Source organism: Rhineura floridana, chromosome 14, assembly GCF_030035675.1.
Source record: "Rhineura floridana isolate rRhiFlo1 chromosome 14, rRhiFlo1.hap2, whole genome shotgun sequence".
Taxonomy (NCBI): domain Eukaryota; kingdom Metazoa; phylum Chordata; class Lepidosauria; order Squamata; family Rhineuridae; genus Rhineura; species Rhineura floridana.
The window spans coordinates 2,152,886-2,180,599 of NC_084493.1; the positions used below are offsets into that span (position 1 = coordinate 2,152,886).

Below are 27,714 nucleotides of genomic sequence, written 5' to 3' on the forward strand. Positions count from 1 at the left end.
AACTTGCAAGATCTGAACAGGGTGGTTCATGACAGATGCTCTTGGAGGTTGCTGATTCATAGGGTCGCCATAAGTCATAATCGACTTGAAGGCATACAACAACAACACCATATATTGTACAGATGTGTATCTTGCTCAGTCTTTTAATTTGGACTGATGAATGAAGGGTAAGAATCCTTGATGATGCAGGCCTCTCAAATTCATGGTTACATTTTTTCTCTCTGTGCCCATTTAGATATATACGGCCAGCCCCATCATCAGGCGAATTGAGATAATTATCTCAGGTAGCAAGGCAATAGCTCAGTGGAAGAGCATCTGCTTTGCACACAACAGGTCTCGCATTCAGTCCCCAACATCACCAAGTAGGGTTGGGACAGACTCTTGCCTGAAACCCTGGAGAGAGCTGCTGGCAGTCAGTGTAGACAATACTGAGCTAGCTGAACCAATGATCTGACTCATGATAAGGTGGCTTCCTATGTGGCAAGCACAGAGGGGTGTGAGGGGCAGTGACTTGGAGCCCCACTTGGCCCCCTTCTCACTTGAAGGTGAATCCTGCAGGCCCTGATGAGACCTCTTGTAGATGGCAGCAGAAGGCTCTGCTCTCTGCCTTGCTCAGAGAAAGGGCCAAGGGGGCGGGGGTTCTTCAGAGCAAGGCATTCTGGGCAAGTTGGTCAGGAAAGCACCGGTACCACCACCATTTCCCTACAGCACCCAGAAGTTCTGTTAATACTTAGGTAACATTTAAAGTTACATTTAAGTTGTGTTAAATGCCGACCCTCGCATCTGCACTGGTAGTGAATTTCTGCCCTGGCTCCAGACATGACTAGACTTTGCCTCTTCTCCATAAGGTCCCGCAGCGTTGTCCAGATCAATGCTAGCATCCAATTTGAGCCATTCAAGATCAACATCTTCAACAAGGACTGCACTCGGAATGGAAAGGATGCCACTTGTCTCTCTGCATTTGTTTGCTTCACAGCCATTTTTCTCTCAGCTCATTTTCAGATGGCAAGCGTAGGTAAGTGGAAATCCCAACTCAGCATCTAGATTTCCTCTCAGAACAAGGTGACCATGTCTCGTCCGCTCCAGGACTGCCCTGTGGAGAGATTTGACATCTAATGCAGCCCTGCCCTGAAGACCCAGCGCAGGTCATAAGAGATACAAATATATCTAAATGTGTAAATTAAAGTTCAGGCAGATTGCCTTAAGCATTGGGCCATATTCACACCATACATTTATTCCACTGTTTAAACAGTCATAGCACTGAGAGTTGTTAGGAGACCCTTATTCCCCTCACAGAGCTCCCTGGGGTGTGATTGTTAAACCACTCTGGGAACAGTTTCGCAAGCAATATTTCCCTAATATTGCACATTTTTGTATTGTTATTTTCATTAATATATGCATTTATATGCACACTTTCCCTTAATATATACATTTTTGTACACATTACTTGGCTGGAGAACTGCATTGTAAAATTTGGATAAGTGCAAATGTCAAAGGACAGCTGTGTGTCACATGTGGCTTCATTGTCTGATGTCCTCCCAGTGTTGTTGCTCTACAGTTTGCATCCTCCCTGATGGCTATGGGAGTTACAGCCAAACAACACCTGGCAGACACCACGTTGGCTGTAGAAAATATAGTTTAAAATGTGGGTTCTGGTCTCACTGTGCTTCTGTAATTTACTCTGTGTGTGCATGCATGCAAATAATTTTGAATTTTGAATTTCAGCACTGAATTACAACGTCACCATTGACGAGCGACGGTACATCCCACGAGCCCATCTGGATGAAAACGGAGACAGGCACACCCACAAGGTGGCTACGTTGTTTGCAGGGCAAGAACATTGTGATAAGCTGAATTTTCATGTCTTAGTAAGTACTGAGATCACTAAAGTTGGACTTTGTTGCCAGCAAAGGAAATTTAGTCTTGAGTTCTGCGTTCAAAAGGCAAAACAATTTGCTCCTTAGACGACCAAGAAAGGTTGCCTTATATGCTCAATATTGTATAACCTCTCTTACAGATAAGCCCACAAAAAGTACTAACCAGCCTGTGCCCAAGCATACCTGTTTAGTCACTTTTGGCTTACAGGATAGAAAGAACTAACTTTTGTCACATTTCTCTGACTGGTTACCTCAGGATGATAAAGTCCCAGGCAACCAAATGAAATGTTTTTCTTACAAGCCTGATGAATATAGCTCAGGAGAAACTTTCCCTGTGCATCTTACACTTGCTGGGCTCTTATTGCAAAAGTGAAAATGAAGGGTAATGGTGATTCCTTTCTCCTTTCCTAGGATACAGCTGATTATGTGAAGCCAGTGACTTTCTCTGTTGACTATGCCCTGGAGAGTCCTGACAATGGCCCAGTGATGGATGATGGATGGCCAACCTCGCTGAAAGTTGCTGTGCGTAACAGTCATTGCATCGGAGGGAAGGCAGAGATGCCGCTTGGACAGTGAATCATGCAGTGAATCATGTTCCTTGACCACTTTGAGAACTTTCCCCCATAGTTTAGATCCAAGATATGAAGGATTTGGCCTTCAGGGGCCAATGGGCTGAGAGTAAGATGGCCGTGACAGGAGCGGTGGATTAGGGAAGTGAGGTGGCAGAGGAACATGGAGGATCAGATTAGTAACCAAGGTCTTTTTCTTGTGCGGATTTACATCAAAAAGTGGTTTAAAATTTTGCAAAAATTAAACAGTAACAGTTTGCAAGGCTGAGGGTTGTATTCAATGCTAGTCCTGCTCAAAGTCAACCCAATGAAATGAATGAACCTAAGTTAGTCATGCCCATTAATTTCAATGGGGCTGCTCTGAATAGGACTAGTGTTGGAAACAACCCTTTATGAACCTATGAAAGGAGAGCAAGCCTGTTGTTTATAAAGGTTTTGTGGTCCTTCTTTTTCATTCCGGAAGCTGAGATGTGTGAACTGACCGAATTGGCTCTGAGCTTTACGTATGAATTTGAACGACCAAAAATCCAGCAGATCAGCCCTTCCGCATATCATCATGTTTGGCACAATCCTAAATCCTACATGCCATTTCAATATTTTACAAAGTCTTGGACTGTAATTTGGGTTACCCAGAACCAGTAGTATAGTGGCAAATTCAGAAGTTCAGGGTCCCTTCATGATAGTCTCAGACTATTTTGCTGCTGGGTTGAGAATGAGATCCTTGTTAATGCTTTCACCCACCACAACAGATATTCCTAGGAGCCGATGAGCATGAAAGAGAACCATGTTAGCTACTGAGAAGAGTCTTCTCAGTGGCTGACTCACCCCCTTTCACTCTGATTGGATCCAATCAGCAGGAAAGGACAAGGAGGCATGTTAGAGGACTTCTCAGTGGCTAACACAGTCCCCTTTCATGCTGATTGGCTCATAGGATGCTGGAGACATAGAGACCCTGCTGGGACCCTGCTCCTAAAAAAGTAAGGGGTCTAAGGCCCCCAGAGACCCTGGACGACTACACCCTTGCCCAGAACTGTCAAGGATGTCTAGTTCTTATCCTGCCATGTAAAAATCAGAGAATCCCAGCATCTTCCCTCTCGCTTGTAGGTGCCTTTCTGGAACGGATGTAACGAGGATGAGCATTGCATCCCTAATTTGGTCCTTGATGCTAAAACCGATGTTCCAACTGCCATGTGAGTAAATAATCTGGAGAGGGGAGACCCTGCTGGGCAGGAAACACTGCACTGAATGAGTGGGATTTGGAAGATCAGATTGCAGGGTTAGCTCTTATAGATTATTGTGAGACGTCATCCAGAATTTGGTGGTGCCTTCCTTTTCCCTTTACCCCGAGCAAACATCATCTGTCTGCAATGAACAGCACCTTTGGGGGACAACAAGAAGTAAGGGAGGGAGGATTTTGGCTGGGAAACTAGGGGTTGTAGACTTACCCAGGGCTCGTCCAAACTGACTTTGATAATTCATGTTTTCCATATGCTCTTTGTCATCTGACAGTCCCCACTAGCCTGTTTGTTCGCTCTTTGCTGATATAAAAACAACCCTTTTTTTGCTCCTGGACACGCAGCGGGGAGGACCCATACTTCTTCTCGCTTTTCCCCAGCTCCGCTCCTGATTGGTTCACTTTTCCCGGGCTTCTTCCCCCGGACATTCGCGCACATGCACACAAGTGTTTGGACGGGAATGACAGAAGGGGTGTGGGGAAGTGGCCCATGAACCGCCTACATCGCTAAAGTCCGGGGTATTGCATCCTAGAGCTATGTTGAAGCGGGTGATTCCCAGTTTTAAAAAAGGAAATAGCATTTTTTGCGATACTGCAGATGCGGATTTAAACGCTATAACATCTGCGAAAACGGGTGACGTCGTATGGACCATGGAAAATTAATGAAGACACAAAGCGATCATATCGCTGATTAAACAGTCGTTTGGATGAGCCAGAGACTAGACCCACTGGAATGAATGGACCTAAGTTAGCCATGCCCACTAATTTCAGTGGGTCTTCTCTGAGTAAAAGTTAGTTGAATGCAACCCTAGACTGAGAGTTCAGTGCAGGACTGAGGTGACACAGTTCCTTTTCTTTCAAAACAAAAGTGGCAGAATTATTCTGTTTTTTAATTTGATTTGTGTACCTCACTCCCAGCTGGGAGCCCAGGGTGGTGTCCAATATAATTAAAACTACCTAATAAAATATTTCACAATAACATCTTTTTTAAAAAATGTAAAAACACAACCTTTCTTAAAAATGGCAGTCCAACATTTCCATTTGGTCCCTGGGGTGCTTAATTCACAAAGGCTTGGCTGAACAAATAACCATCTTTAACTGGTGCTGAAGGCCAGCAATGAGGACGCTTGTATTTCCCCAGGGAGAGAGTTCCAGAGTCTGGGGGGTCACTATTGTGAAGGCCCCGTCTGCGTGTAACCACAGCATGAGCCACTTTCCCAGTGGTGGCACCACGAGGAAGCTTTTTTAAAGATGTGATTAACGTGATGTGTAGTTTGGCCTTGTTGCTATATTGAGCTTCTGTAAACAGATTAGGAACAGCCTTTCTAGTTTAAAAGACCCCACAGGACCACATCAAAAGAGCTTCAAGTATATAAGAATGTAGGAAGCTGCCTTATTCTGAGAGTGGTCCAAGTCAGACCATCTAACTCAGTATTGTCCACACTGACTGACAGCAGTTCTCTGGGATTTCAGACAGAGTTCTCTCCCAGCGCTACCTGGAGAGGCCATTGGGGATTGAACCTGGGACCTTCTGCATGCAAAGCAGATGCCCTGCCACAGAGCTATGGTCCTTCTTGCTAAAACTAAAGAAATATTCTAGTCCTCATGATGGTGAATAAAAGGCTGATTTAAATAGGGATGTAGAAAGCTGCCTTAGGCAAAGTCAGACCACTGGTCATTTATCTCAGTACTGTCTGCACTGACTGCCAGCGACTGACCAGGGTTTCAGACAGAGTTCTCTCCCAGCGCTACCTGGAGATGCCATTGGGGATTGAAGCTGGGACCTTCTGCGTGCACTGAGCTGTGGCCCTTCCCCAATTTGTAGAACTTGAATGCCCCTCCACTCCCACAGCCTTATCTGCTCCACTGCCCCACCTTTTTGCATTGCCCTGCCTCTGGGCTAGCCCATCTCTTGGTCATGTGACCAAGGCACTTTGGGCATTGGCGGCCTGCCCTGGGTGACTCTAGGGGGAGCCTCCTTGGTGCACTGCTGTGGGGAGGGCAGATGCTGCTGCTGCTGCTGTAGCTGCTGCTTTAACGTTTGCTCTTTCCGTAGGGAGTATTGCAGACGCGTCCTGAGAAAGTCGCATTTGGATTGCTCCGCCTACACGCTGTCTTTTGATACCTCCATTTTTGTCATAGAGAGTGCCAGGAGGAGGGTGGCGGTGGAAGCTACGCTGGAGAACAGAGGAGAAAATGCATATAACACCGTTCTAAACATTTCCTTCTCGAGAAACCTGCAGTTTGCGAGCTTGATCCAGAAGGTAAGGAATCCCTTAAAATGCTCCCTCACGCAGCCTATGTGGTTTTGCATCTGCAGGAGTAAGGCTGACTGCAACTTTGAATTTAACATGCATTAAAAAAAATACAAGTAGCAACTCCTTAGGGGAGGGGCTGATCATTATTGTGATCATAGCAAGGGGGGGGGTCCTGTGAGGCCAAAAGAGGATTTCCTTACAATGCAACGCAAATAGCAGCTTCAAGGGAGCAATCTCCACTGGAGTTAAATTCCCCTTCCCTGCCTGCACAGATAGTTATCATCTCCCCACAACACTTGCATTTTGCGTATTTGACATGTGCGTTAAATGCCACATCTAGCTTGGCCCTGAATATTGGACTCTTTGCGAAAGCTATAGACTATGCATCAATCCACGTCTTTTAGGTGAGGCAGTTTTTGGAGCAGAGTGATGGAGGGGGAGAGGTGATTCACCTTCACCCCACCTGACACACTCCCCGCCCCATTTGTTTCACCTAATTCACATTTACCTAATTCACCAATAGGCACCCTCAACTGCAGCTACCCTTTGACATTCACACTGCTCTGGATTTTGCTAAGCAGTTCCGCAAACAAAAAATGCACACAAAGAGCATGTATTAAGGAAGAGTATACACAAATATATATATATATATATATTAGTGACACTAACATACACAAATGTGTTATATTAGGGAAATGTATGTATCAGGGAGAATTGTGTACAAAAATGCCACCTTGAGGGATATGCTGTGGACGTGTTCTGTGATGTCTTGCCTTTGGTCAGAAATCGTTGTCTGTATTAACTTTATTTGGGAAAATTCCTTGCTATCTGCAGATGTTCACATCCTTCCAATCTATATTCCTATGAAGTGGGGGCTCACAGATGGACAACAAAAGTGGGTCCTGTGAACTCTTGTGGTTGCAAAGAGTGATGCTTCAAGGTTGGAAGGATAAATACCCACCATCTATGGGTGGAGACACACTCCCTGTTCTGCTGGTTCCAGCGCGTCTCCACCTCTCTTTTCAGAAAATGGGGGCACACGATGCTAGTCAAACCTACCCCCTTTTTACTCTAAAACCTGGTCATATCAGCTGGAGTGCAGTGGGTTTTTTTAAAAATTCAGCTTCAAACAGATTTCGCAACTGATTGGCAGAGCAACCCATTGCCCCTCCAGGAGTGACCAATGGAAAAGCTTTGCTCTAGGCAACTAGTGTGCTCACAGCCTATTAGTAGTCTGAAGATCTTACTGTCCTTGTCACATTTGAATGGCTTAGATCTGGTCCAACATAGGCAGCAATGTGTCCTTCACTCCATCCTGGGCTCCTGCCTGGAGGAAGGGCTGGATATAAATCAAATAATAAATTAATTAAATAAATCCTACCGAACAAGAATTGCATTGTGAGGAAGCCTTCCGGCAGGATCCCTTCTGCTCCCAAACTCATTGTGGCAATGAGTGGGTTTTTTTCTCATGAGGAAAACTGTGCTTCAGTAGAGAGACTCCATTTGCTTTTCATGGCGGAGTTAATCAGAGCATTTCCAAGTCCACATCACCCTCTTCAATGCTTTACATTTTGATTCTCCCCTCCCTGCTGTTTTGTTCATAAGGAATCAGACTGCAGAAGTATTTCCTGCATCTTCTGAGTTCTCAGAGCTAATGAGATATTTGCTTGCAGATGCAAAATGGGACAGATAGAAACCACAGCAGCCTCCCGTCCCCATGTCTGCTTCTCATGCTTTAGGGTGCTGTGGTGCCCCCAAACTCCTGGTGTTTGGGGCCACATCTGCACCATACTTTTAAAGCACTATGATACCACTTGAAATAGTCATGGCTTCCCTTAAGGAATCATGGGAGCTGTAGTTTGTGAAGGGTGCAGAGAGTTTTAGGAGACCCCTATTCCCCTCACTGGGCTGCAGTTCCCAGAGTGGTTTAACAATCAGTCCCTCTTCCAAGGGAACTCTGGGTATTGTAGCTCTAAGAGGCGAAATGGCTGCGGCCTTCTTTCTTTCAACTGCCACATTTTTCTCACACTGAGCCAAGGCAGAAGGTTTTGCCTGTTTTCACATGGCAGAAATAATATTTTTACACACAGAGAGAGACACACACACACACAACCTGCTGCCATCCCAGATTCTCTTGCTCCCACACAACGTTGCACACAGAAAGACTGGTGCTCTACTTTCCCGGAAGCAACTCCCGTTTGCCCCAGGAGAGTGTTCAATATACTCACATCATTAACAGCTTCATCCATTTTACTCATGGCTTTCAAAAGCATCTCTCTCCTTCTCCTTTTGCTTTTGTGCTTTCTTTTGTGGCCAAGTTTCAGTCAAAGGTGAATTTTTCATGCTGAGTTGTTGCTTCTCTGGAAATAAGGGGCTTAGAAGGGAGGCTGACCTGCGGTGCTGGAGCTGGGCTGGATGATGCCATGGCAAATGCTGCACATGGAAGGAGGTGGTGGAAGGTTTGCCAAGCATCTGCTGAGCACTTGGGGGACCTCGTATAGGAGGACTCTGCTGACAGCCTGCCCTGGAAGCCAGCGAGCATCTGGGAATGCTTTACTGGGGGGGGGGAAATGTCTCTGATTTATAATTTTCATATGGCAGCATCCACGTCAGCTCCTTTGTCAACCTGGTTGTTGCCTGCCTGCGCCTTGGATAAGGCGGCTTTTCTATCACTGCCTCGGCCCACAAGGGTTTGTTGTTAGTACAGCGCTGCTGTAACCACACACTATGCCTCCGTTGGGGGCAGCAAAAGCAACGAGGAGCCATTGGGGTGGCTCATCTCCTTTCAGGTAGGGATGATTGATTCTATCAGCAATAGTGCAGTGGCAAATTCAGAAGTGCAGGGTCCCTTCATGATAGTCACAGCTACACCCCCTCACGGCCACACCCCTGCTAAGATTATACAGCCTAATATTATAGAATAACCTGGCCAAGTGTGAATACGGCTTTCTGCTTCTCTGTCCTTGTTAATGCCCTCTCTCACAACAACAGAAGTCCCTTGGAGCCAATCAGCATGAAAGGGAAATTGTTAGCTACTGAGTAGAGTCTTCTCAGTGGCTGATTCACTTCCTTTCACTCTGCTTGGCAGGAACAGACAAGGAAGTATGTTAGAAGACTCTTCTCAGTGGCTAACACTCTCCCCTTTCATACTGATTGGCTCGTAGACATAAGGACCCTGCTGGGACCCTGCTCTGCAAAAAGTTAAAGGGTCTAAGTCCCTCTGAGACCCTGGGTGACTACACCCCTGTCTGTCAGTTTCAGTTTCTCTCAATATCTTATTTTTTCCAGTCTTAAGTTCTGTGCTCTACATTTTTTTAAGTCCTCATGAAAATTCAGCAGCATTTTACTGTGAATTTATCCTAATTTACACAGTTTTGTATGCAATTTTGCCTAATATACACATTTTTGCAACGCAGTTCCCCCTGATATAATGCATGTTATTTTCACTAATATGTGCATTTAAATGCACACGTAAGCCTAATATGTGCATTTTGTTGTACATTACTTGGCTGGAGAGCTGCTGTGCAGAATTCAGAGAAACACAAATGTCAAAGGATGGCTGTAAGCATCCCTCTGAATTCCACATGCTGGGAAGTGACAGGTGATAACTGTCACCTTTGTGCCCTGCTCAGGGCCTCCCCAGAGGCATTTGTCTGGCTGCTGAAGGTGGGCTGGATGGAGCTGCTTGGTCTGAGCCACCAAGACAGTCCTTACAGCATTCTGCTCAATGGAAGCTGGCCCGTTAAGGGTGAATGGGGCTCTGCCCCATCAGCCTGCCCTCAGCCAGCCCCCATCTGCCTGCCTTCCCACTTGCAACCAGCCCAGGGACTGACTCTGACTGGCATTGGCCCTGACTCCACCTACTCCTTGCCCTCTCTGCCTTTGCCCTCCTGTCCTAATGGGCACCAGCCGCCGCTGATTATATTCCTGTTCATGGGATTAAATTGTGATTACTAACATACTCTCTTTCCATTGTTGCCGTCTAGACTGCAGTAAGTGGCCAAGTGTTGACAGTGTGTGTAAGCACTTTGCTGTGAGCTTTGGACACGCTGCTCTCTCCGTCCCGCTTTTTATTAGTAAATATGCTGAGTTGGCTGTCAAGGCCTCGCTTATCCACTGAGCATCAAGTGTCTCCCTTTGTTGGCTTGGAAAGCTTTGCCAGTGGAACATTGCAGGAAAGATTACCCACAAATAGGGTAAAATGCAAAAGCTTCTCTCTTTTCTGACAGCTCACTCCAAGCTAACCAAAGAAAACATTACGAGATGAAACCAGAGCAAACATAAGGGCAGGGAATAAAGGGAATGTTCTGTCCACTTATAAAAACAGACCTGAGGCTCTCAGCAATTCCATACAAAGAAAGGAATCTCCTATAACTGGGGGGGTGGAGCAGAGGGGAGGAAATCCTGAAGCTGACAGTATGTTACCTCCCCCCCCATGTCAAAATGCTTTTGCAAGTCACCTTTGACTTAGGGACAAAGGGTAGTATCCAGCCAAGGTTTACTCAGAGTAGACCTAAGTTAGTCATGTCCTTCAATGTCAAACTGGCTGCTCTGAGTAGAACTAATATTCCATTCCATACAACACAAATACATCAGCTGTTATCGTCATGGAATCATCTGAATCCTGGATTTTCAGATTCCCTCTCAAAGTTTTGGTCACATCCACGCCATACATTTAAAGCACATGGCTTCCCTGGGAACTGTAATTTACCCCTCATGAAGCTACAATTCCCAGCACCCTTAACAAACTCCAGTTCCCAGGATTCTTTAGGGGAGGGCACCATGTGTTTTAAATGTGCTTTAAATGTATGGTGTGGCTGAGACTTTGGTCACTTGAGCTGACGAGACTCATCTTTCGGGGCCTGGCTTTCCACCGGCAAGTAAAGAGTATCCCCTCCAAGGTGCTGTTTCTCACACCAACCCACCTATATGTCTTCTGGCAAGACGGTGCTCAGTGGTTTTCAAGTACTGTCTTTCCACAGCGACAAAGTTGGGGCTAAGATTGTGTCTGCAGGAAGCAAACCAGTTTCATGCAGGAATTAAATGCAAGGTGGAGTGTCATACCAGGCAGTGCTCTTCCACTTTAAAATGCTTAGGAGGACATGGAAGACCTTTTGGTAAGCTAGATCTTATGCAAAGCTAGTTGCTATTCTTTTCCTTTCATTACAGGATGACCTGGACGTTAACATAGAATGTATGTCTGAAGAGAAGCATCCTAACAGGAGGGTGTGCAATGTCAGCTACCCATTCTTCCGGGCCAAAGCAAAGGTAAGAGCAGTGGTCTCAAAGGAACCCATAAATCAGCCAAACCAGGAAAAGGGGGGTGCCAAGGCAGCCTAGGGTCACAGCCTGCTTCCAGAGAGTTGAGGGCCGGAGAGAAAGATGGGATTTGGGGTGATGTAGCTCAGTCTGGGGGTAGAAACACAGTCACGGTTCTGTCAGTTCCAGCGTGGCTCTATCTCTTCTGAAAATTGGGGCACACAATGGTATTTTAAACCCTGCCCTTTTTTCCTGTAAAATCTGGTGGGTGCCACCTGAGTGCATTTTTTAAAAAAAAATGTGTCTAAGAGATTTTGCAGCTGATTGGCAGATAAACCCATTCCCCCTCCGGGTGTGGCTAATGGATACACTTTGATCCGGTGACTAGTGTGTTTACAGCCTGGGAGTGAAGAAAGACGGTCTGGCACCATCAGGACGCTTCAGGGCAAGGGAAGAGACACAGAAACCTGGCAAAATTCAGGCAGCATCAGAGCAAGGCCAAGTAACTGGAGGAAGGAGCAAGCAGGTACAAGGCACACCCTCCAGATGCAACAAAGCCATGGAGCTCTCTCTAAAAAACAGGAGCTGTTGGCCTGCCTGTTCTTCCTCTTCCTGGTAGAGAGCTCCTGGGAGGCTGGAGACAAGAAATCAAGGAGAACAACATAGTCAAAGATGAGCTTGCCTTCCAAGTAGGAGGTCAGAGCTGAAGAGCAAGGCCTGACACTGGGAAAGCAAGCTTCCCTCCCAAAACCAAACACGGAACATCAAGAACGCTGACCACCATGGCCATTGCTCAATGGTGGAGCATCGGACTTTCAATGCAGGAGGCCCCAGGTTCAGTCCCCGGCATCTTCCAGGTAAAGCTAGGAGAGACTCCCCCTCTGAAATACTGGAGAGTGAGTCACTGCCAATCAGCATAGACAATACTGAGCTAAGCTGGGTAGACCAATGGTCAGAATCAGGCGGCGTCCCTTGTTCCACCAGTTTTGAGCATCAAAAGAAGTCTCCACTTGGACTTTCCAGACTGAAGGGGAAGAGCTGGTGAAGTATTTGGCAACTGTCCTTTCTTGCTTCTGTCACCTTGAGAATCGCTAGCATCATGGAAGATGCTCTTGCTAGGCTTTCTGTCTCTGTTCCTCAACAGGTGGCCTGTAAGCCACGTCAGGCTCACAGAGCCTCCCCAACTGGCCCACCAAGGCTCTTCTTCTCTGCTCTGTCGCCACTGACTCAGTATTGTTCTCTGTTGGTGACCCTTAGCCAGACATCTGATAGCCATGTCTCCTTGGAATACGTCTACATCCATGTGCAAATATACCATATTGTAAGAAAACACGGATGCTAGGACTGGGATGCCAGCATGCGGCACACCGTCTACATGTGTGGGATTGGTGATAATTGCATAGCACAAATTGGGGGGTGGGTGGCTCTCTCCAGAATTTAATGGACTCACACCACCCACTCTGATGCCTGTTGCTTGCCCAGCACAGTTTGTTACATTAAGGATTCCACAAGTGCACAAATAATTGGAATATTTGCTTTTCCAAGGCTGCAAAGCTGTGCTGGACAGCCACGTCAGGACACGACTGGTCAGCAAAGAATGTTCAGCTGCATAAAGATGGCCCAGAATCCTGTCTTTGGGCACTCAGATTGAAACCAGAAAGGCTGTGTCCAAAAAACTTTGTCCTAACCCTCTGGAGCTCTGTGACAGTGGCTTTTTGGATGGCTGTCAGTAATTAACCCCCCCCCCAAATATCTTTGCTGCTGTTACTATATGAGTCACCTTTTTTCCTGTTTTGCAACCACTTGGTTTGGGGTGGGAGGGCAGAATAGAACTGTATTAGAGTCATTTTTCTCCTGTTTTCAGCAATTACCCTTTCAGTCCCACATTAGATTCTTGGAATTGTTAGAGTATTAGACAATCTTGTTACATATGTCCAGGAAAGGACCTTTGGGGATACACAAGTGTGCAAAGATTCCAAGCTGTATGATTCTTGGTAGCCATGACTAATGGATTCCTTCTTATCTTTTATGACTTGTTTATTCCAAGGAATAGTTCATTGCAGTTAAAGATACAGACAATGGCTGTGTGAGCACACTAATTGCCTACAGCCAAGCGCTTCCATTGGCCACACCTGGAGGAGGAATGGGTTGATCTACCAACCAGTTCTGAAATCTCTTTGAAGCAATTTTTTTATTAAAAAAAATGAACTCAAGTTGATTCCACCAGACTTTACAGGAAAAAGAGGTGGGTTTTCACTAGTGTCATGCGCCCCCTTTTTCAGATAAGAGAGGTGGAGATGCACAGGAACCAGCAGAATAGTAACCATGTCTCTATCTCAAAAGCCCAAATCCAGATGTGTCTGCAGAATAGACTGTTGTAACAAAAATTAGGTTTTATTAAGAGCCTAATAATAAGAGCCCTGAAGCTGGATCAGGCCAAAGGGGGCCCATGTAGTCCAGCACCCTGTTCTGACAGTGGCCAGCCAGGTGCCCATTATGGGAAGTGCACATGCAGGACCTGTGTGCAGGAGCAACACTCTCCCCTCCGGTGGTTTCCAGCTCCTTGCATTCAGAGCCGTAATGCCTCTGAGAATCAGGATAGAACATACCCATCAGGGTGAATATTAGCCTCTGATGGCTTTGTCCTCTATGCATTTGTCTAATCCTTTTCCAAGTTGATGGCCATCACTGCTTCTTATGGGAGAGAATTCCAGAGTTTAACTATGTACAGCGTACCGTTCCTTGTCACTCTCTAGCAGGCAAAGGCTTTGTTCCATGCCAGAATGTCAGGCATACTTATAGGAAATTGAAGCTGCAAAATTAAGGATGTATCAAGGCAGAAGTTTGATCACATACGTTTACAGTGCCTTGAGGATAGCCCAGCTTTCCCCAACCTGGTGCTCTCCAGAAGCTGAGGCTGATAGGACTTGTTGTTGTAGCCCGAAACATCTAGCTGGGGAAGGCTAATTTAAAACCTATGACTCTCTCAGAGCCAGCAATGGCCCCTCCCCCTCCTCTGAAAGCATCCCTGCATATCATACTCTTAGCTATGCAAACTCAAGTCTATATCCAAAGTCCACACGCTGTATAGGAGAGGCCAGGGGCCACATGCTGAAGTCCAGTCCCTGGCATCTCCAGTTGAACAACCTCAAGTAGCAGGGCTGCAAAAGCCCTCTCTGCCCAGGAACCTGGAGAGTTGCTGCCAGTCAGAGTAGACAATACTGGCCGAGATGGACCACTGCCCTGACCTAGGAGGAGGCACCTTCATCATTTCATTTTCATAATGACCTCAGGCAGGATTCTTCAGTGAACACAGATGTTCAAGACTTGGAACCACATTTGGCAGCTGGACTCTCCCATCCTAATTTTCAGCTTGCTTGACTCCTTAAACAGAACATGTTTCACCATGTTGTCGTGTATGATATACTGTAGGTGGTTAATAAATTATCTCCCATATACATGACAGGCTGGAGTAAGAGTCTTGGGAGATGTACAAGCAGACATACAAGAAGTGGAAGGCAATAAGTCTTCCCAGATTCAAAATGAAATGTTAGATTGAAACCTCTGCTTGGCAAGGAATTGACAATGGTGGATTCGACCTAGTCAGTGTGCTAGGATTTAGTCCTTCCAATAAAGCTGCTCTGTGCGCTTTTGGGCCCTGAAATACTATCATAATGCATCTATATTGCACTGAATATGTACTGCTTTGCCAAAGCAAAGAGAAGCTGAAAATGGAAAATTCAGCCCTTGAAGCCCAAGGAGGAGAATTCTAATATTATAATCAGCTGTGCACAAGACTGGGGCACATAAAAAAAACCCCACAAATTATTGTGGTGAGAAAACTTTTTTTTGACAGTCACCGGCTGTGCCCTCTCCTACTTCCAACAGGACGACACCTCCACAGTAAGTGAACTGGGTAGCACTATAACTGATCAGACTTGTTAAGTATCTTCCCCAATCTCCGTTGTAACCAGACATGTAGAGCAAAGGGGACAGGCCTGTAGCTCAGTGTCAGAGCATCTTCCTTGCATGCAGGTCCTGGGTCCAATCCCTGGCATCTCAGGGGAAAAACTCCTGCCTGAAACCCTGAGAAGTCACTGCCGGTCAGTGTGGACAGTAGTGGGCTAGGTGAAACAATGGATAAGTGAGCTCCCTGCATTCCTACGCCTTCTGCACTGTACGTCAAGAGCAACTGAGTGGCATTTGGTCAAACTGAATTGATGGAAGCTTGAATCAGTGCATTTTATCCCACCACGAGTCTTCCTGGTATTTGGATTCTAGTGAGTGATTGTGTAATAATATATACAACTGCTTGTGGGAGTTTTATCACTGGGACATACAGCAGACCTGTTCTCACAACTAGTTACTTCGGCTTATTGAAACTAAAGTGATTGGCATAACATTATTTCTTTGCACCCTCACCGAACTACAATTCCCAGGATTCTTAGGGAGAAACCATGACAGTGTGCCATAAAGCCAATAAACATCAGTAGTGTATAAACAGGCACTTTGCCAAAAACTGTATATGCTCTCTCTTTTTTATCAGCTGACTGGTTTGTCAGTCAAGTACGGCAGAACTGGGCAGCTGTACCCCTTTGCCAAGCAGAACGGCGCTACTCCAGCACAATGGCAGTGAGCCTGGCGCTTTGGGAGTCTGCCTGGGACAAGGTTCATGGAAAGGTTCTGGGGCAGGATAGAAGTTCTGTGATGTAGCCAAATAAATTCTCCTTTGCTATGGATAAAGTGTCAAGCCTGTGCCTTCCTTTAAGGTGAAACTGACTAGCCTGTGCCTTTGCTTTGCTAGGGTGAAACTGACTAGCCTGTGCCTTTGCTTTGCATTAAAGAGATCTCTTGCTTTCTCCCAGGGCTGGGGAGGGAAGGATCCAATAAGATTCAGAAGAGGGGAGGGGGAGGGGGAGGGTGCTGCTGAAATTCAGTGACCGAAGTTAGTCAAATCCATTCATTTCAATGGGCCTACTCTGAGTATGACTTAACATTGGATACAACACTGTCCTCCTGACAGGCTATTGTTTGCTCCAGATGACTGTGTGGAAATCTTTCTGAGTTTCTTTGAATGTGTCAATCTGCTTTCAATCTCTGCAGGTGGCTTTTCGCCTGGATTTCGAGTTCAGCAAATCCGTTTTCCTCCAGAATCTGGAGATCTTTTTAACTGCCAACAGGTCAGCAATAACATTATTCATCTCCTTTCTTTGTACATCCATCACCTCCCCCCCCTTTTTGTCTTGTCCTCTGTTTACTTTCAGTAGTCCTGTTTCTTCTACTGCTGCAATGCTGATGATGATGGCGCCCCCACCCCACCCCACCACCCCTCCCTGGACTGTTTCATTCCCTAATGCATTTGAGTCAGAACACAGAGGCTGCCAAAATGTATATATTTTCTGCGCATCTACTGCACATCATCCCAAAGAGTTGGTTAATGCTATATTTTTAAAAAATGAAATGCCAAACAGTTAAAAAGTGCAGGTGCTAGAATCTCAATAATTCACCAGCTCTATGGTTAGGGAGTTCCACAGCTGTTTGTTAAGCGTAGTGGGAATTGTAGCTCTGTGAGGGATAAACTACAGTTCCTGGGATGCTTTGGGGGAAGCCATGACCTTTCAATATATACCGTGGATGTGCACTCTGTGAAGAATTCCTTCCTCTTCTCTGTCTTAAATCTCCCACCTTTCAACTTCATTGGATGACCCCTTTGGACTCTAGCATTATGAGAGAGAGAGAAAAAGTTTCTCTCTATCCACTTTCTCCACACCATGAATAATTTTATACAGTAATTCCTCAGTTAACAAAGTAGATGCATTCCTGGACATTACTTCTTTAACAGAAACTTTGGTACCAGAGGTAGGAATAACATGGAAAGAATTGGGATAGGTTCCTATACCCACTCATAGATGGTGGGGGCAGCTTCAACAGGGGCTTTAAAGGGTCCTACTCGGCACCCACCCACCTACCCTTCCTCCTCCTCTGAATGCTATTAGCTCCTTCCCTTTCCAGCCCTGGGAGAAAGCAAGAGATCTCTTTAATGCAAAGCAAACACATAGGCTTGTCAGTTTCACTCTAGCAAAGCAAAGGCACAGGCTGGTCAGTTTCACCTTAAAGCAAAGGCATAGCCATGAAAGTTTATCCATAGCAAAGAAAACCTGGTCAGTCACCATAAATAAAGCCTTCCTTTCTGGAGGATTGGTTAACTGAGGTATTACCGTACACCTCTGTCATCTTCCCCCTTACTTGCCTTTTTTCCAACCTTTGGGTTCCCAGATGTTGTTGGACTACAACTCCCATCAGCCCCAGCCAGCATGGCCAATGGACAGCAATGTTGGGAACTGTAGTCCAGCAACATCTGGGGCCTCAATAGTTGGGAAAGGCTTGCTCTACCAAATTCACACTTTTTGAAACAATATGCAAACCAAAACTCAGCCACCCTTTGAAATTCACACTTCTCCAAACTATGCAATGCAGTTCTCCAGCCAAGTCATGTCTATTCACTTTTTTCTTTCTCCTCCTCCTTTTCTTCGTCATTTTTTTATTTTTCAATAAAGATTTTTTTTCAAAGAAATGCATAAACTAGGGTAATGTGTGCATAAAAATGCATATATTCTGAAAATAACATATGGGAATGCATTATATTAGGAGAAATTGCTTGCAAAATGTGTATATTAGTTGAAACTGCATACAGAAATATGTTTAGCAAGAGAAATGTGCCCTAAAATGCTGACAATATTCCATGATAATTTTTTTTTTAATCCACAAACTGTTACAGAAATGTGGAGAACCAAATTTAAGGCCATGAGAAGTTTGGAGAACCTAAATGGACATATTTGTCCATCCCCAGCCCCAGGCGTGAGAACAGACTAAACGGGTGTGGTTAATAGAGCAGGGACGTGGCTACAAGGCTAAACAGTACCTTCAGGAGTTTTTCCCCCCTACTTGCATCACTTGCAATGGGAGAGAAAATGAGCTGGTGTTTTCCCAGGACTAAAGAGACCATCCAAACTGCCTGGATATGCTTCTGGTCCTGCTCTGATCGACATCTTCCACATGAGTAGGCTACTGCCCAGCATGGGGTAAAATCCTCAGTTCACATGGACTCTTGAAATTGGATACATTTATGTGCACATATGCAAGCAAATGTGTGTTGGGTGGTTATCTAGCTGTGCTGTAAAAATATATAGTGGGGTACCTAAACACAATAAATGCTGCTTGTAACATTTGAGACCTCTTTGTAAAACCTGCCAGGTCTGCTTTGCTCCTAAGAGACCCTCCAGGCATTATTAAAATAAAACTAACTTTGGCTGTCAGAAAATCTATCAAGCTGCACTTGTAAATCACATCTCCCTGCTGTCACCATCTGAAAGGCAGTAGAGATGTAGCTACCAGCATTCTGCCAAACCCCCTGGAGGAATGGAAAAAAATCACATTCCATGCCTTATAACCTAGACTTGTGAAAATGTAAATATTCCAGTCCAAGGGGGCTTCCACATAGCAATTTACTGTAGACTTAGTGTTGCTCACACTTGCAAGTTTTGCACAGCATCCACACAACATCATCCTCATCCAAATGCAATCCTATATCCCCCACCCCATTTAATCAGGATTTAGCATTTCCAATGGGTTTTTTTTTACTTACAGTAAATCCAGATTAAGTATAATGTGAGACGGCATTTTCTGTTTCAGATGAGTCATTTAGTTACGTTTGTTTTTTAAAAACATTTTGAACATTTTCTTGATTTTATCTTTGTTTTTAAACAATGCTTTTATATACGTCTATTTTCAATTGGTTTGTGTATTTCACTCATGTTTTACACATAATTGAACCTGTACACTGCTTGGAGATTTATTTATTTATTGAGCAAGCAGTTTATAAGTTTTCTAAATAAATAAATGAATTTTGATGGAGATGATTTTGGGAGCACGTTGTGCCAACTTGCATATATGGGGAGCACTGAATTCATTATATACAGTACTTCTGTCTGGAAGCATTTTGCTAAACTTGACAGGACAAGTCTCTTGTTTGAAAGTAGGCAATGATGCAATATCATTAATTGCCCACCTAGAGGGCAACCACCCCAGGCTGGACACCTTTAAGGACAGCAAAGGCTTTCACAGCTCCGTGGGAATGAGCATAGGAGAACTTGCTGCCAAATTGTGCCCTATGAAATGAATGAGAGCAGGTTGCCATTGAGATTTTCTGCCTGAGGCACCAAAGAGTCTTAGCTAAAATGTGTGTTTGGTGGTCTCATTAACAGCAGTGGAGGCTAGTTTCTTTAGGGCAAATGGGGCAGTCCCAATGGCCACAAGCCACTAGTGATTGACAGTGTCAGTGAATTATACCCCTGTCCTAAATCCATCATCTGGAAGGGGGTTACTTTTCCCCTAAAAAAGCCTGTGTTGGGTAGTGGTTAGCATGCCAGACTAAGACCTGAGATAACAGGGTTCAAATCCCCTCTCAGTCATAAAGCTCTCAATGGATGACCTTGGGCCAGTCACCATTTCCCAGCCTAACCTACCTCACAGGGTTGTTGTGAGGATAAAATGAGGAGAGAAGAAGCATGTATGCCACCCTAAGCTCCTTGCAGGAAAGGTGGAATATAAATGTAATAATGAATAAATGAATAAAATAGTTTGTAAAATTTATAAGACCAGTGATGATATATTATGGCATTGCCACTCAGTAAAGGAGACATTCTCTATATGTACCAGAACTGTGAGAGAGTAATAAAATATTGGAAAATGGTTCCCAGCAGCACCTGTTAGATATTCCAGCCTTTGCTAAGTCCCGGCTATTAGACTTATTGAACTAAAATATTAAAAATATTCAATCAGTTAATGCTAATAATCCCTTTCTACAGTGTATATGCTAACTGCAGAGCAGCCAGAATATATGCAAAGCTTTGGAAGGCAACATCAAGAGCTAAAAAGACCTAAACGTTAAATAAAATATGGGACCTTTTCAAACTAATCAAATTGGCTGCTTATAAAACAAACACCTGTTATTAAAATATGCAGCTTGTGTAACTGGGAGGACAGTTATCAATTACAGACAGAATCTCTGTTTTTGGCAATAAAAAAATGAAATTGATGACTAGTTTGTGAATTTGATACAATTTCTTTCCTAGTGTGTCTTATTATTTTATACACTTATTTTAACACAAAGTGTGCTTTTACCTTTTGTTCTGTATTTTTGCATTTTTGCTAAAAGAAAACAAGGGGTGGAGAAAAGTAAAAGACTTCCAAGGAGGTATGTTTAAGCTATGGATGCCAGACTGCATCCACAGAAATGGCCGTGAAGGCCCACGTTTGACATGCGAGGGAAGGTTCTTCAAACTTGGGCATATATATGAGCTTAGAGAACCCAGCGTTGTGTCACAATTGGTAAGATCAGCCATTGGAAAATGACCCAATTTTTTTCTTCGCTTCAACTCCAGAGTGGATTAACTCTTCATGCAGCTCATGAATCATACCGTGTCAGCCAGAAAGCCCTTTTTATGTGCCTGCATTTCCCACGAGGCCAACATAGTATTGGCAGGCAGGAAGGGGAAAGTTCTGTCTGTTGCCGAAGTCACCAAGAGTATAAGTGAGATAAATTGCTCTTGGGAAGGAGGGCATTAATGCCACAAAGGAAAAACTGAGCGCTCTGTGTGTGTGTGTGTGTGTTTACAAGTGCTAACAGCTCACAACTTCATTCTCAGCAACCAGAGCCTCTCCAGAATCCTTTTTTGTTGTGCATTAATTCTGATTTGTGCTTATGATGGCACTGGGGCTGTTATCCACCATCCTGCTCTTAACACTGTTTGCTCCTGCAACAGTTTCCAGGCGGCCACACAGGTTTGTTTCCAGTCAGTGCATGTCACATAACTTCCTGCCGCAACCCTGTAACTTTTCATATGACAAATATTCCATTGTGTGTATGTGGGGGGAGTGTCTGCTTTTGTTGTGCTATAATGCAAGAGTGCCCTTCCAGATGGGGAAAGCTTCACAGAACAACTAATAAAAGCAGAATGTGGATGGTGGATGTGTGGACGGTCTGGTATAAATCCAGCACGAATGCACAATTGTTGCATCAGTGGCATGTTGCAAAATACACCTTTTTAAAAAAACAAAACAAAAACACAACACCAATCTGAAGGGTCCCTTTATTTTCACGTCAAGATTTCCTTATCACTATGTATTCACCTGCTGCGTTCTCTGTCCTGCCATGTCACTTAAATGGGCTTCTGTTTCAACTGTGTTGTAGTGACAGCGAGGAACAGGAAAGCACCAAAGAGGACAATTCTGCTCTCCTGAAGTTTCAGTTGAAATATGAAACAGACCTGCTTTTCACCAGGTACTTCGGATGGGCTTGGAGAGAGGTTTTTATACTGCTATGGTTTTTTTACACTGAAATTTCTACTCGCAGGGTTGTATTTAACTAAGTCCTACTTAGACTAGACCCATTGAAATTAATGAACCTGTTGGTAATATCTGTTAACTTCAATGGGTCTACTTTGAATAGGACTAGCACTGAGTGCAACCGTGTGTGTGTATGTTAATTAAACTATACACAAGGTCTGTACCCTCCTTCCTTTACCCAGAAGCAGTGGCGACTGGTGTCTCCATGTCAGTGGGATAGTGGAAGCAGCTGCTTGAAAATCTGGACTAAAAGCTGGAGCACATTCCACTGCCTCACTGACATGGAGCCACGAGCTGCCACCGCCCAGAAGCCGGGTTCCTGAGAAGCATCTCTGGTGCTGGATCAGTTTTCTTATAAGCTAATTTCTCCTTTTTGCTGCTGTTCAGGAGTTCCAGCCAAGATTACTATGAGATCAAGTCCAACAATTCTCTGGAGAGATACGACAGCATTGGCCCTCCTTTTAATTGCACCTTTAAGGTAACAGAGCCTCTTGTTATAAAGAACTTGGGGGTGGATAGGTGTGGCGGAGAAATCTGATGCAATTTGCATTTAAAGGTGAACACACCCAATGTGCACTTCCCAAAATAAAATATGAACTTTTGCACTTCTCTGAATTTTGCAGTGCAGCTCTTCAGCCAAGTAACCTGTCCAAAATGTATATACTAGAGTAAGTTGTGCATTGAAACGCATATATACAGCCAGGCTGGCATTTGATGGGTGAAGGGGGCTGATCCTGACAACCCAAAGATCACTAAAGAAATAATATTTTAACTTTATTTTAGAGTATGTTAACTGTGTTTTAAAAGGATTTTAATTATAATTGTGTTTTGGAATGTTTTTAACTGTTTTTAGGATGTTCTTTTTTCTTGTTCAATTGTTTTGTTTTTGCTTGCTGCCCTGGTCTTCTTTGGAAGGAGTGGGATATAAATTCAATAAATAATAATGATAGTGAAAATAGCATACAAAGATGCATTATATCTGGGAAACTTGCTGTGCAAAAGTGCTTTGTGTATATTAGGGAAAACTGCATACACAAATATATAATTAGGAGAAATTTGCACTTAAATACTGGTGAATTTTCATGAGGATTTTTTTTAAAATGTGGAAATTTGGAGAACTAAACTTGATAAAGAAAAAATGAGCACTTGGAGAATCCAAAATGGACAGATCCACCCATCTCTAGTGGGGGAGGTGGGGGATGTTCCCTTACAGACTGGTAGTGATCTGGCATTGTTTGTTCACTCTTACAGCTACAGAATCTGGGCCTCTTCCCTGTGGATGGAATGGTTATCAAAATCACAGTCCCAGTGGCCACACGGGGAGGGAATCGCCTCTTGCAGCTGGCTGGTTTCAACACAGATGAGGTAGGCAGATCTTTTATATGGTTCTTTCAGGCAGTTTTAAAAATAGTCTTGAAACACCTTAAAGCATGTGGAAGCTTCTTCCTGTAGAAGAAAGTCGAGCCACAGGATGACTGAGGAAACTCACTGCGCAGGGAGTTTTTCCCCTCTCAGATTTGATTGTGTAATCTTAATAGTCTCACAAGTAACGTGCCATCATCACACCCAGACTTTCCCCACCCCTTGCAAACAAATGCCAGTTCTAGGATCATCCCTCCTTTGGTTTAAGTAAAGAATTACGGTACTTGCACGGAAGTTCTGTAGCTTGGTGGAAGAGTCTCTGCCTTGCATGCAGAAGGTCCCAGGTTCAATCCACGGCATCTCCACGTAGGGCTGGGAGAGATTCCTGTCTGAAATCCTGGAGAGCTGCTGCCAGTCAGTGTAGACAGCACTAAGCTAGACGGACCAGTGGTCTGACTCAGCATAAGGCAGCTTCTTACATTCAGCTTTACTGCTTTTTATAAAATTTGACCCCAAAAAGGCAAATTTAGAAGGTTCTGGTGCACTTCTACCCAGGTGGGTCATTTTCTTATTTCCTCTGCAAAGTCTCCTCTGGAAATAGTTGTTCTTCTGCTCATATGGAGCCAATTATTACACTTTTTTTGGCTCTAAAATACCATATTTGGATTCCCATTCCCAATGTTATTCCAGTCTCCCTCCTTTATTACAGGAACACATAATCTGCAACATTGGAGGGAATAACACAGACTACCGAAGGACACCCTCAGACGAGGACTTCGGGCGCCACCCCCAGCTGGTAGGCAATGTCCATCTTTTTGTACTGGAGGTCTCAGAGCACATGATCAACATTTGTAGTTCTGTGTCTCGGGACAAGACTTGAACCCAGGGCCCAATTCTGGTCTCCTTTTTTGTGTCTGAGCAATGACATTGCAAGACGTTCCCCAACCACATGGCATTTTCCACACAATGGATGCTTTTGATGACTGCAAAAAAAAAAAACCCGTCTGTGGTTTTCATGCTACATGCAGAAAACAAGGTCAGATTGCAAAGTGACTTTGGATCAATTCACTTGTTCAGCTTTTCTGAACCTCTTGCCCCCCAGATGGTTTGGACTACAACTCCTATCAGCTGTTGTCCAAAACATCCAGAGAGCAGGAGGTTGGAGAATGCTGCTCTTGATCAACTGGGCATGTGGCAGTTCTGCATATTACGAAGCTGCTCAGTTGTTTTTAATGTGCCTTGCTAGCCCTGACTTACATGATCTGAAGTGCCAGGAGCCTACTCCTGCATAGGATGGTACCTGCATGTGACTTTTAGGCCTCAAGCCTGGCCAATGGAGAGGCCAGCAGAGGGATCATCCAGGCCACCAAGGAAACCTCAATAGGCTGCAACAAGTCCCGTGGGGATTCTCTGCAGCCCTAGCAAAGCTTTGAGCTCAAGCTTGCTTACTGTTTTGTGCAACAAAAAGATGCCATTAGGAATGGAGAATCGGTGGGGGCCCCTCCAGATGTTGTTGGACTCCAGTTGCTGTCATCTATGATCCCTGGCTAGATATGTAAGAAGGTGTCTTTTTCTGTTCTGCCCTGTATTCTTCACATCCAACACTCTTCCCATTCGATAGCTGTTGTCTTTACATCATTCCACCCCATTCCTTTCAGTGCAAAGGAAACGAAATACAAAAGCATGTGTGTCGAGGGGAACATAATCAATTGCATATTGTATGCAGACTGAAAGCAACAGCAGCAGCAAATATCAATTCTGTGCAATGGATTGGTTTCTGTTTCGGACACAGGATGACTTAGGGATGATCGGCCATTTCCATTTTCGTCAGAATTCTCTGACATCCCTGCCGCTGGCCAGACTGGCTGCGGTTGATGGGATTTCTAGTCCAGCAACATCTGGAGGGCTACAGATGCTCTCCATCACTGCTTATTCCCTGTGATAGGCCACTTGGGACCTCCATATTGGCATGAGCAAGGTCTGACAGACCACCTGATTGTGGGGTCAACTGCTTGCAGCCATTTCAAGGGAATGTTGAGTGGTCACCTCACCACCCAACTACCCAGATAGCTGTGTCAGCCATCCATTCACTCAGCTTCCAGGAGGGGTGGGGTGAATTAGCCTTGTTGTGCCCACCCATTTCTTACTCCTTCCCCCCCTTCCCTTTCAGAACTACAGTAACTCCGACGTGATATCCATAGACTGCAACGTAAATCTGGCTGCCAATGAAGAAGTCAGCTTTCTCTTGTATGGGAATCTGTGGATGAAGTCATTGAAAGCTGTAAGGGCGAGTCAGCAGATGGTGCGGCCTTCATTAGTATCCAGCGAAGGCAGGCCAATTACCCTGCTTATGCTGCTCTGGTATCCTGGGCTCGCCTTGGGCTCCAGGGCCTTTGGCCATGAGGTGGTTTTCAACTTCCCCATTCCTCACCAATTTATCCAGCTGCTAGTAGTTCCCCGCCCGTCCCGAATGGCATACGTAGCTGGGAAACGAGATTGTTCTTTTTCTGAGTGCCACATCAATACCCAGTGCTTAATTACACCAAATGGTGAGAGAATTGGGTCAAACCAAGAACAGCTGTCTTCTTTTACACTAAGATGAACTCTAGAAGAGCTCTTGAAATACAACCCCACTCAGCTGGTTTAAAGCAAAGTATTCTACTACATTCTACTCAGAGCGGACCCATTGAAACCAAGGAGCCTAAGTCACACATATTTATTAATCTCAGTGGGTCTACTCTGAGTAGGACTAGCACTGGATACAACCCAGAATGCTGTCTGAGGCAGCATATAGTCAGCCAGCCAAATTTTGCACTATTTCTTTATTAGGACCATTTATACACCACCACCCCTTCGATAAATCAGTCTAATCCCCATGGAGACTTCCACTGAACAGACTCTTTCCCTCGGTCTCCTGGGCTCCAATCTCTGCGCAGCCATGAAAGCACCCTAGGGTGGCCCTAGGCTCTCTTTTGGGGAAGCGCCATCGTAGCCCAGTGGCAGGACACCTGCTTTGCATGCAGAAGGTCCCAGGTTCAATCCCTGGCAGCCAGTACTGGGCTAGATGGACCTGTGTGTCTTATTCAGTATAAGGCAGCTTGCTGAGTTCCTGTTATAGGAATAGGAGTAGCCACTAGTAAATGTGACCCTACCCCAACTCTGGCCCCTGCCCACATTTAGCCAGATCACCCCCCTCCTTTGTACCCTTCTCAAAACAGTAGCCAAGGGAGCTGGGCCACCTCCTTCTCCCTGGCTTACATGGGGATCTAACAGGCATCAAGGAAGAGATCCCATGGCACAAGAGGGTTTTTTCCCCTGTGTATCACTTAAAATATTTGGGGCAGGGGGACAGCACTGCTCTTTCAAAGGAGACAGCACTGGAGCTCCAGTTTTGCTCAGACCCATGATTAAGCCTCCAAAATGAGCTGAGCCACTGAGTGGCTAAGCGACACTGGATCTCCTGTTGTGACTCTGTCTTGTCCTGTCCAGATGAAATTCAAGTCACTGAGATTCGTGATTAACGCCGCCCTGCAGAGAGGGTTTCACAGTGCCTTTGTCTTCAGAGAAGAGGATCCTAGCAGACAGGTGAGCCGCTTGACCACAGGTGCTCCTCATGGACTTGACTCCTGAGAGGTCACAAGCAACCTGGGCAAGTATGATCCTATCTAGGCCTGGGATTAGGGGTGTGAGGAAGCTTCATTCTCTGTTCAGCCCTCTACTAATCACATGCAGGGCCGTTTCCGTTCTGCCGCACTTTGTCTTCTGCCAAAAACTGTTATTTGTCTTGCTATTTGCTGTGGGGAAATGATGCAGCTTATGGAATTAATTATGTGAATTATGTAAATTACATTGTCATTATGTTATTCCACCCCATTCATTTCACTGCAAAGGAAACACAATGCAAATGCGGGAGGGAGGCATAATCGATGGCATACCATTTGCAGATTGAAAGCAGCAATAAGAGGAGACACTTAGCATTATTCGCTGGATTGATTTCTGTTCTGGACACGGGATGAATTAAGCAAATGTTGGCAATTTCTGTTTTCATCAGAATTCTCCAAGAATTCTCCAACTTGGGATTTGTAGAAGCATGATGTGGGTTGTAGGGGGGCAGGGATTTGCTCTGATGGGCTTATTGGGCTCCCTCGGGGAAGAAAGGTGGAATATACATTTAATAATAATTTAAAATAAAAAATTAAGAAGGAATACAAGCTCTGAAAATTGCTGCTCACTTGGGTTCAAAGGTAACAAGATGCAGCCTGTCATTTCACATCAGTATTTTATTTATTTTTTATTTGATTTATATCCCGCCCTTCCTCCCAGCAGGAGCCCAGGGCAGCAGTGCCTTTATGTGAACTGCAGCTCCTGCCTGTATACTTCTCCTCTCCTCTCTGCCCATTCCCCTTCCCAATTAGATGGCGACTCCACTAGTCATTAGGCACAGGGGATTAACACGGCGATTACAGAAGGGCCAGTTGGTCCATTTCCGTTTCTCACTTTCTCAGTCTTCAGTTCATCACGTTTCTGCAGCAATTTGCATCTTTTAGAAATAAAACAAAAAAACTCCCCATGAAAATCCATCAGTATTTTCATGTGCATTTCTCCTTATAGACACATTATTCTGTGTCATTTTCCCTTATATAAACATTTTTGCAAGCTTTCCCCTTATAATGCATTTTTCTTATGTCATTTTCTCTATGATTTTTAATGTATGTTTTCTCTTAGCATATGCACTTTTGTACACACTT

General features: G+C 44.8%; 1 protein-coding gene across 1 annotated transcript in view; it reads left to right on the forward strand.

Moving 5' to 3' along the window:
• The window catches only part of ITGA11 (integrin subunit alpha 11), a 102,448-nt gene that overhangs the window by 68,176 nt on the left and 6,558 nt on the right, over window positions 1–27,714 (forward strand). The window contains exons 16-28 of the mRNA XM_061595536.1: window positions 849–1,015; window positions 1,726–1,868; window positions 2,289–2,399; window positions 3,551–3,636; window positions 5,737–5,944; window positions 11,108–11,206; window positions 16,301–16,377; window positions 21,450–21,539; window positions 21,992–22,082; window positions 22,856–22,969; window positions 23,676–23,762; window positions 25,137–25,247; window positions 26,456–26,551. Of these exons, the coding sequence (XP_061451520.1) occupies window positions 849–1,015; window positions 1,726–1,868; window positions 2,289–2,399; window positions 3,551–3,636; window positions 5,737–5,944; window positions 11,108–11,206; window positions 16,301–16,377; window positions 21,450–21,539; window positions 21,992–22,082; window positions 22,856–22,969; window positions 23,676–23,762; window positions 25,137–25,247; window positions 26,456–26,551 (1,480 nt within the window). The remainder of the gene's footprint in view (window positions 1–848; window positions 1,016–1,725; window positions 1,869–2,288; window positions 2,400–3,550; window positions 3,637–5,736; window positions 5,945–11,107; window positions 11,207–16,300; window positions 16,378–21,449; window positions 21,540–21,991; window positions 22,083–22,855; window positions 22,970–23,675; window positions 23,763–25,136; window positions 25,248–26,455; window positions 26,552–27,714) is intronic.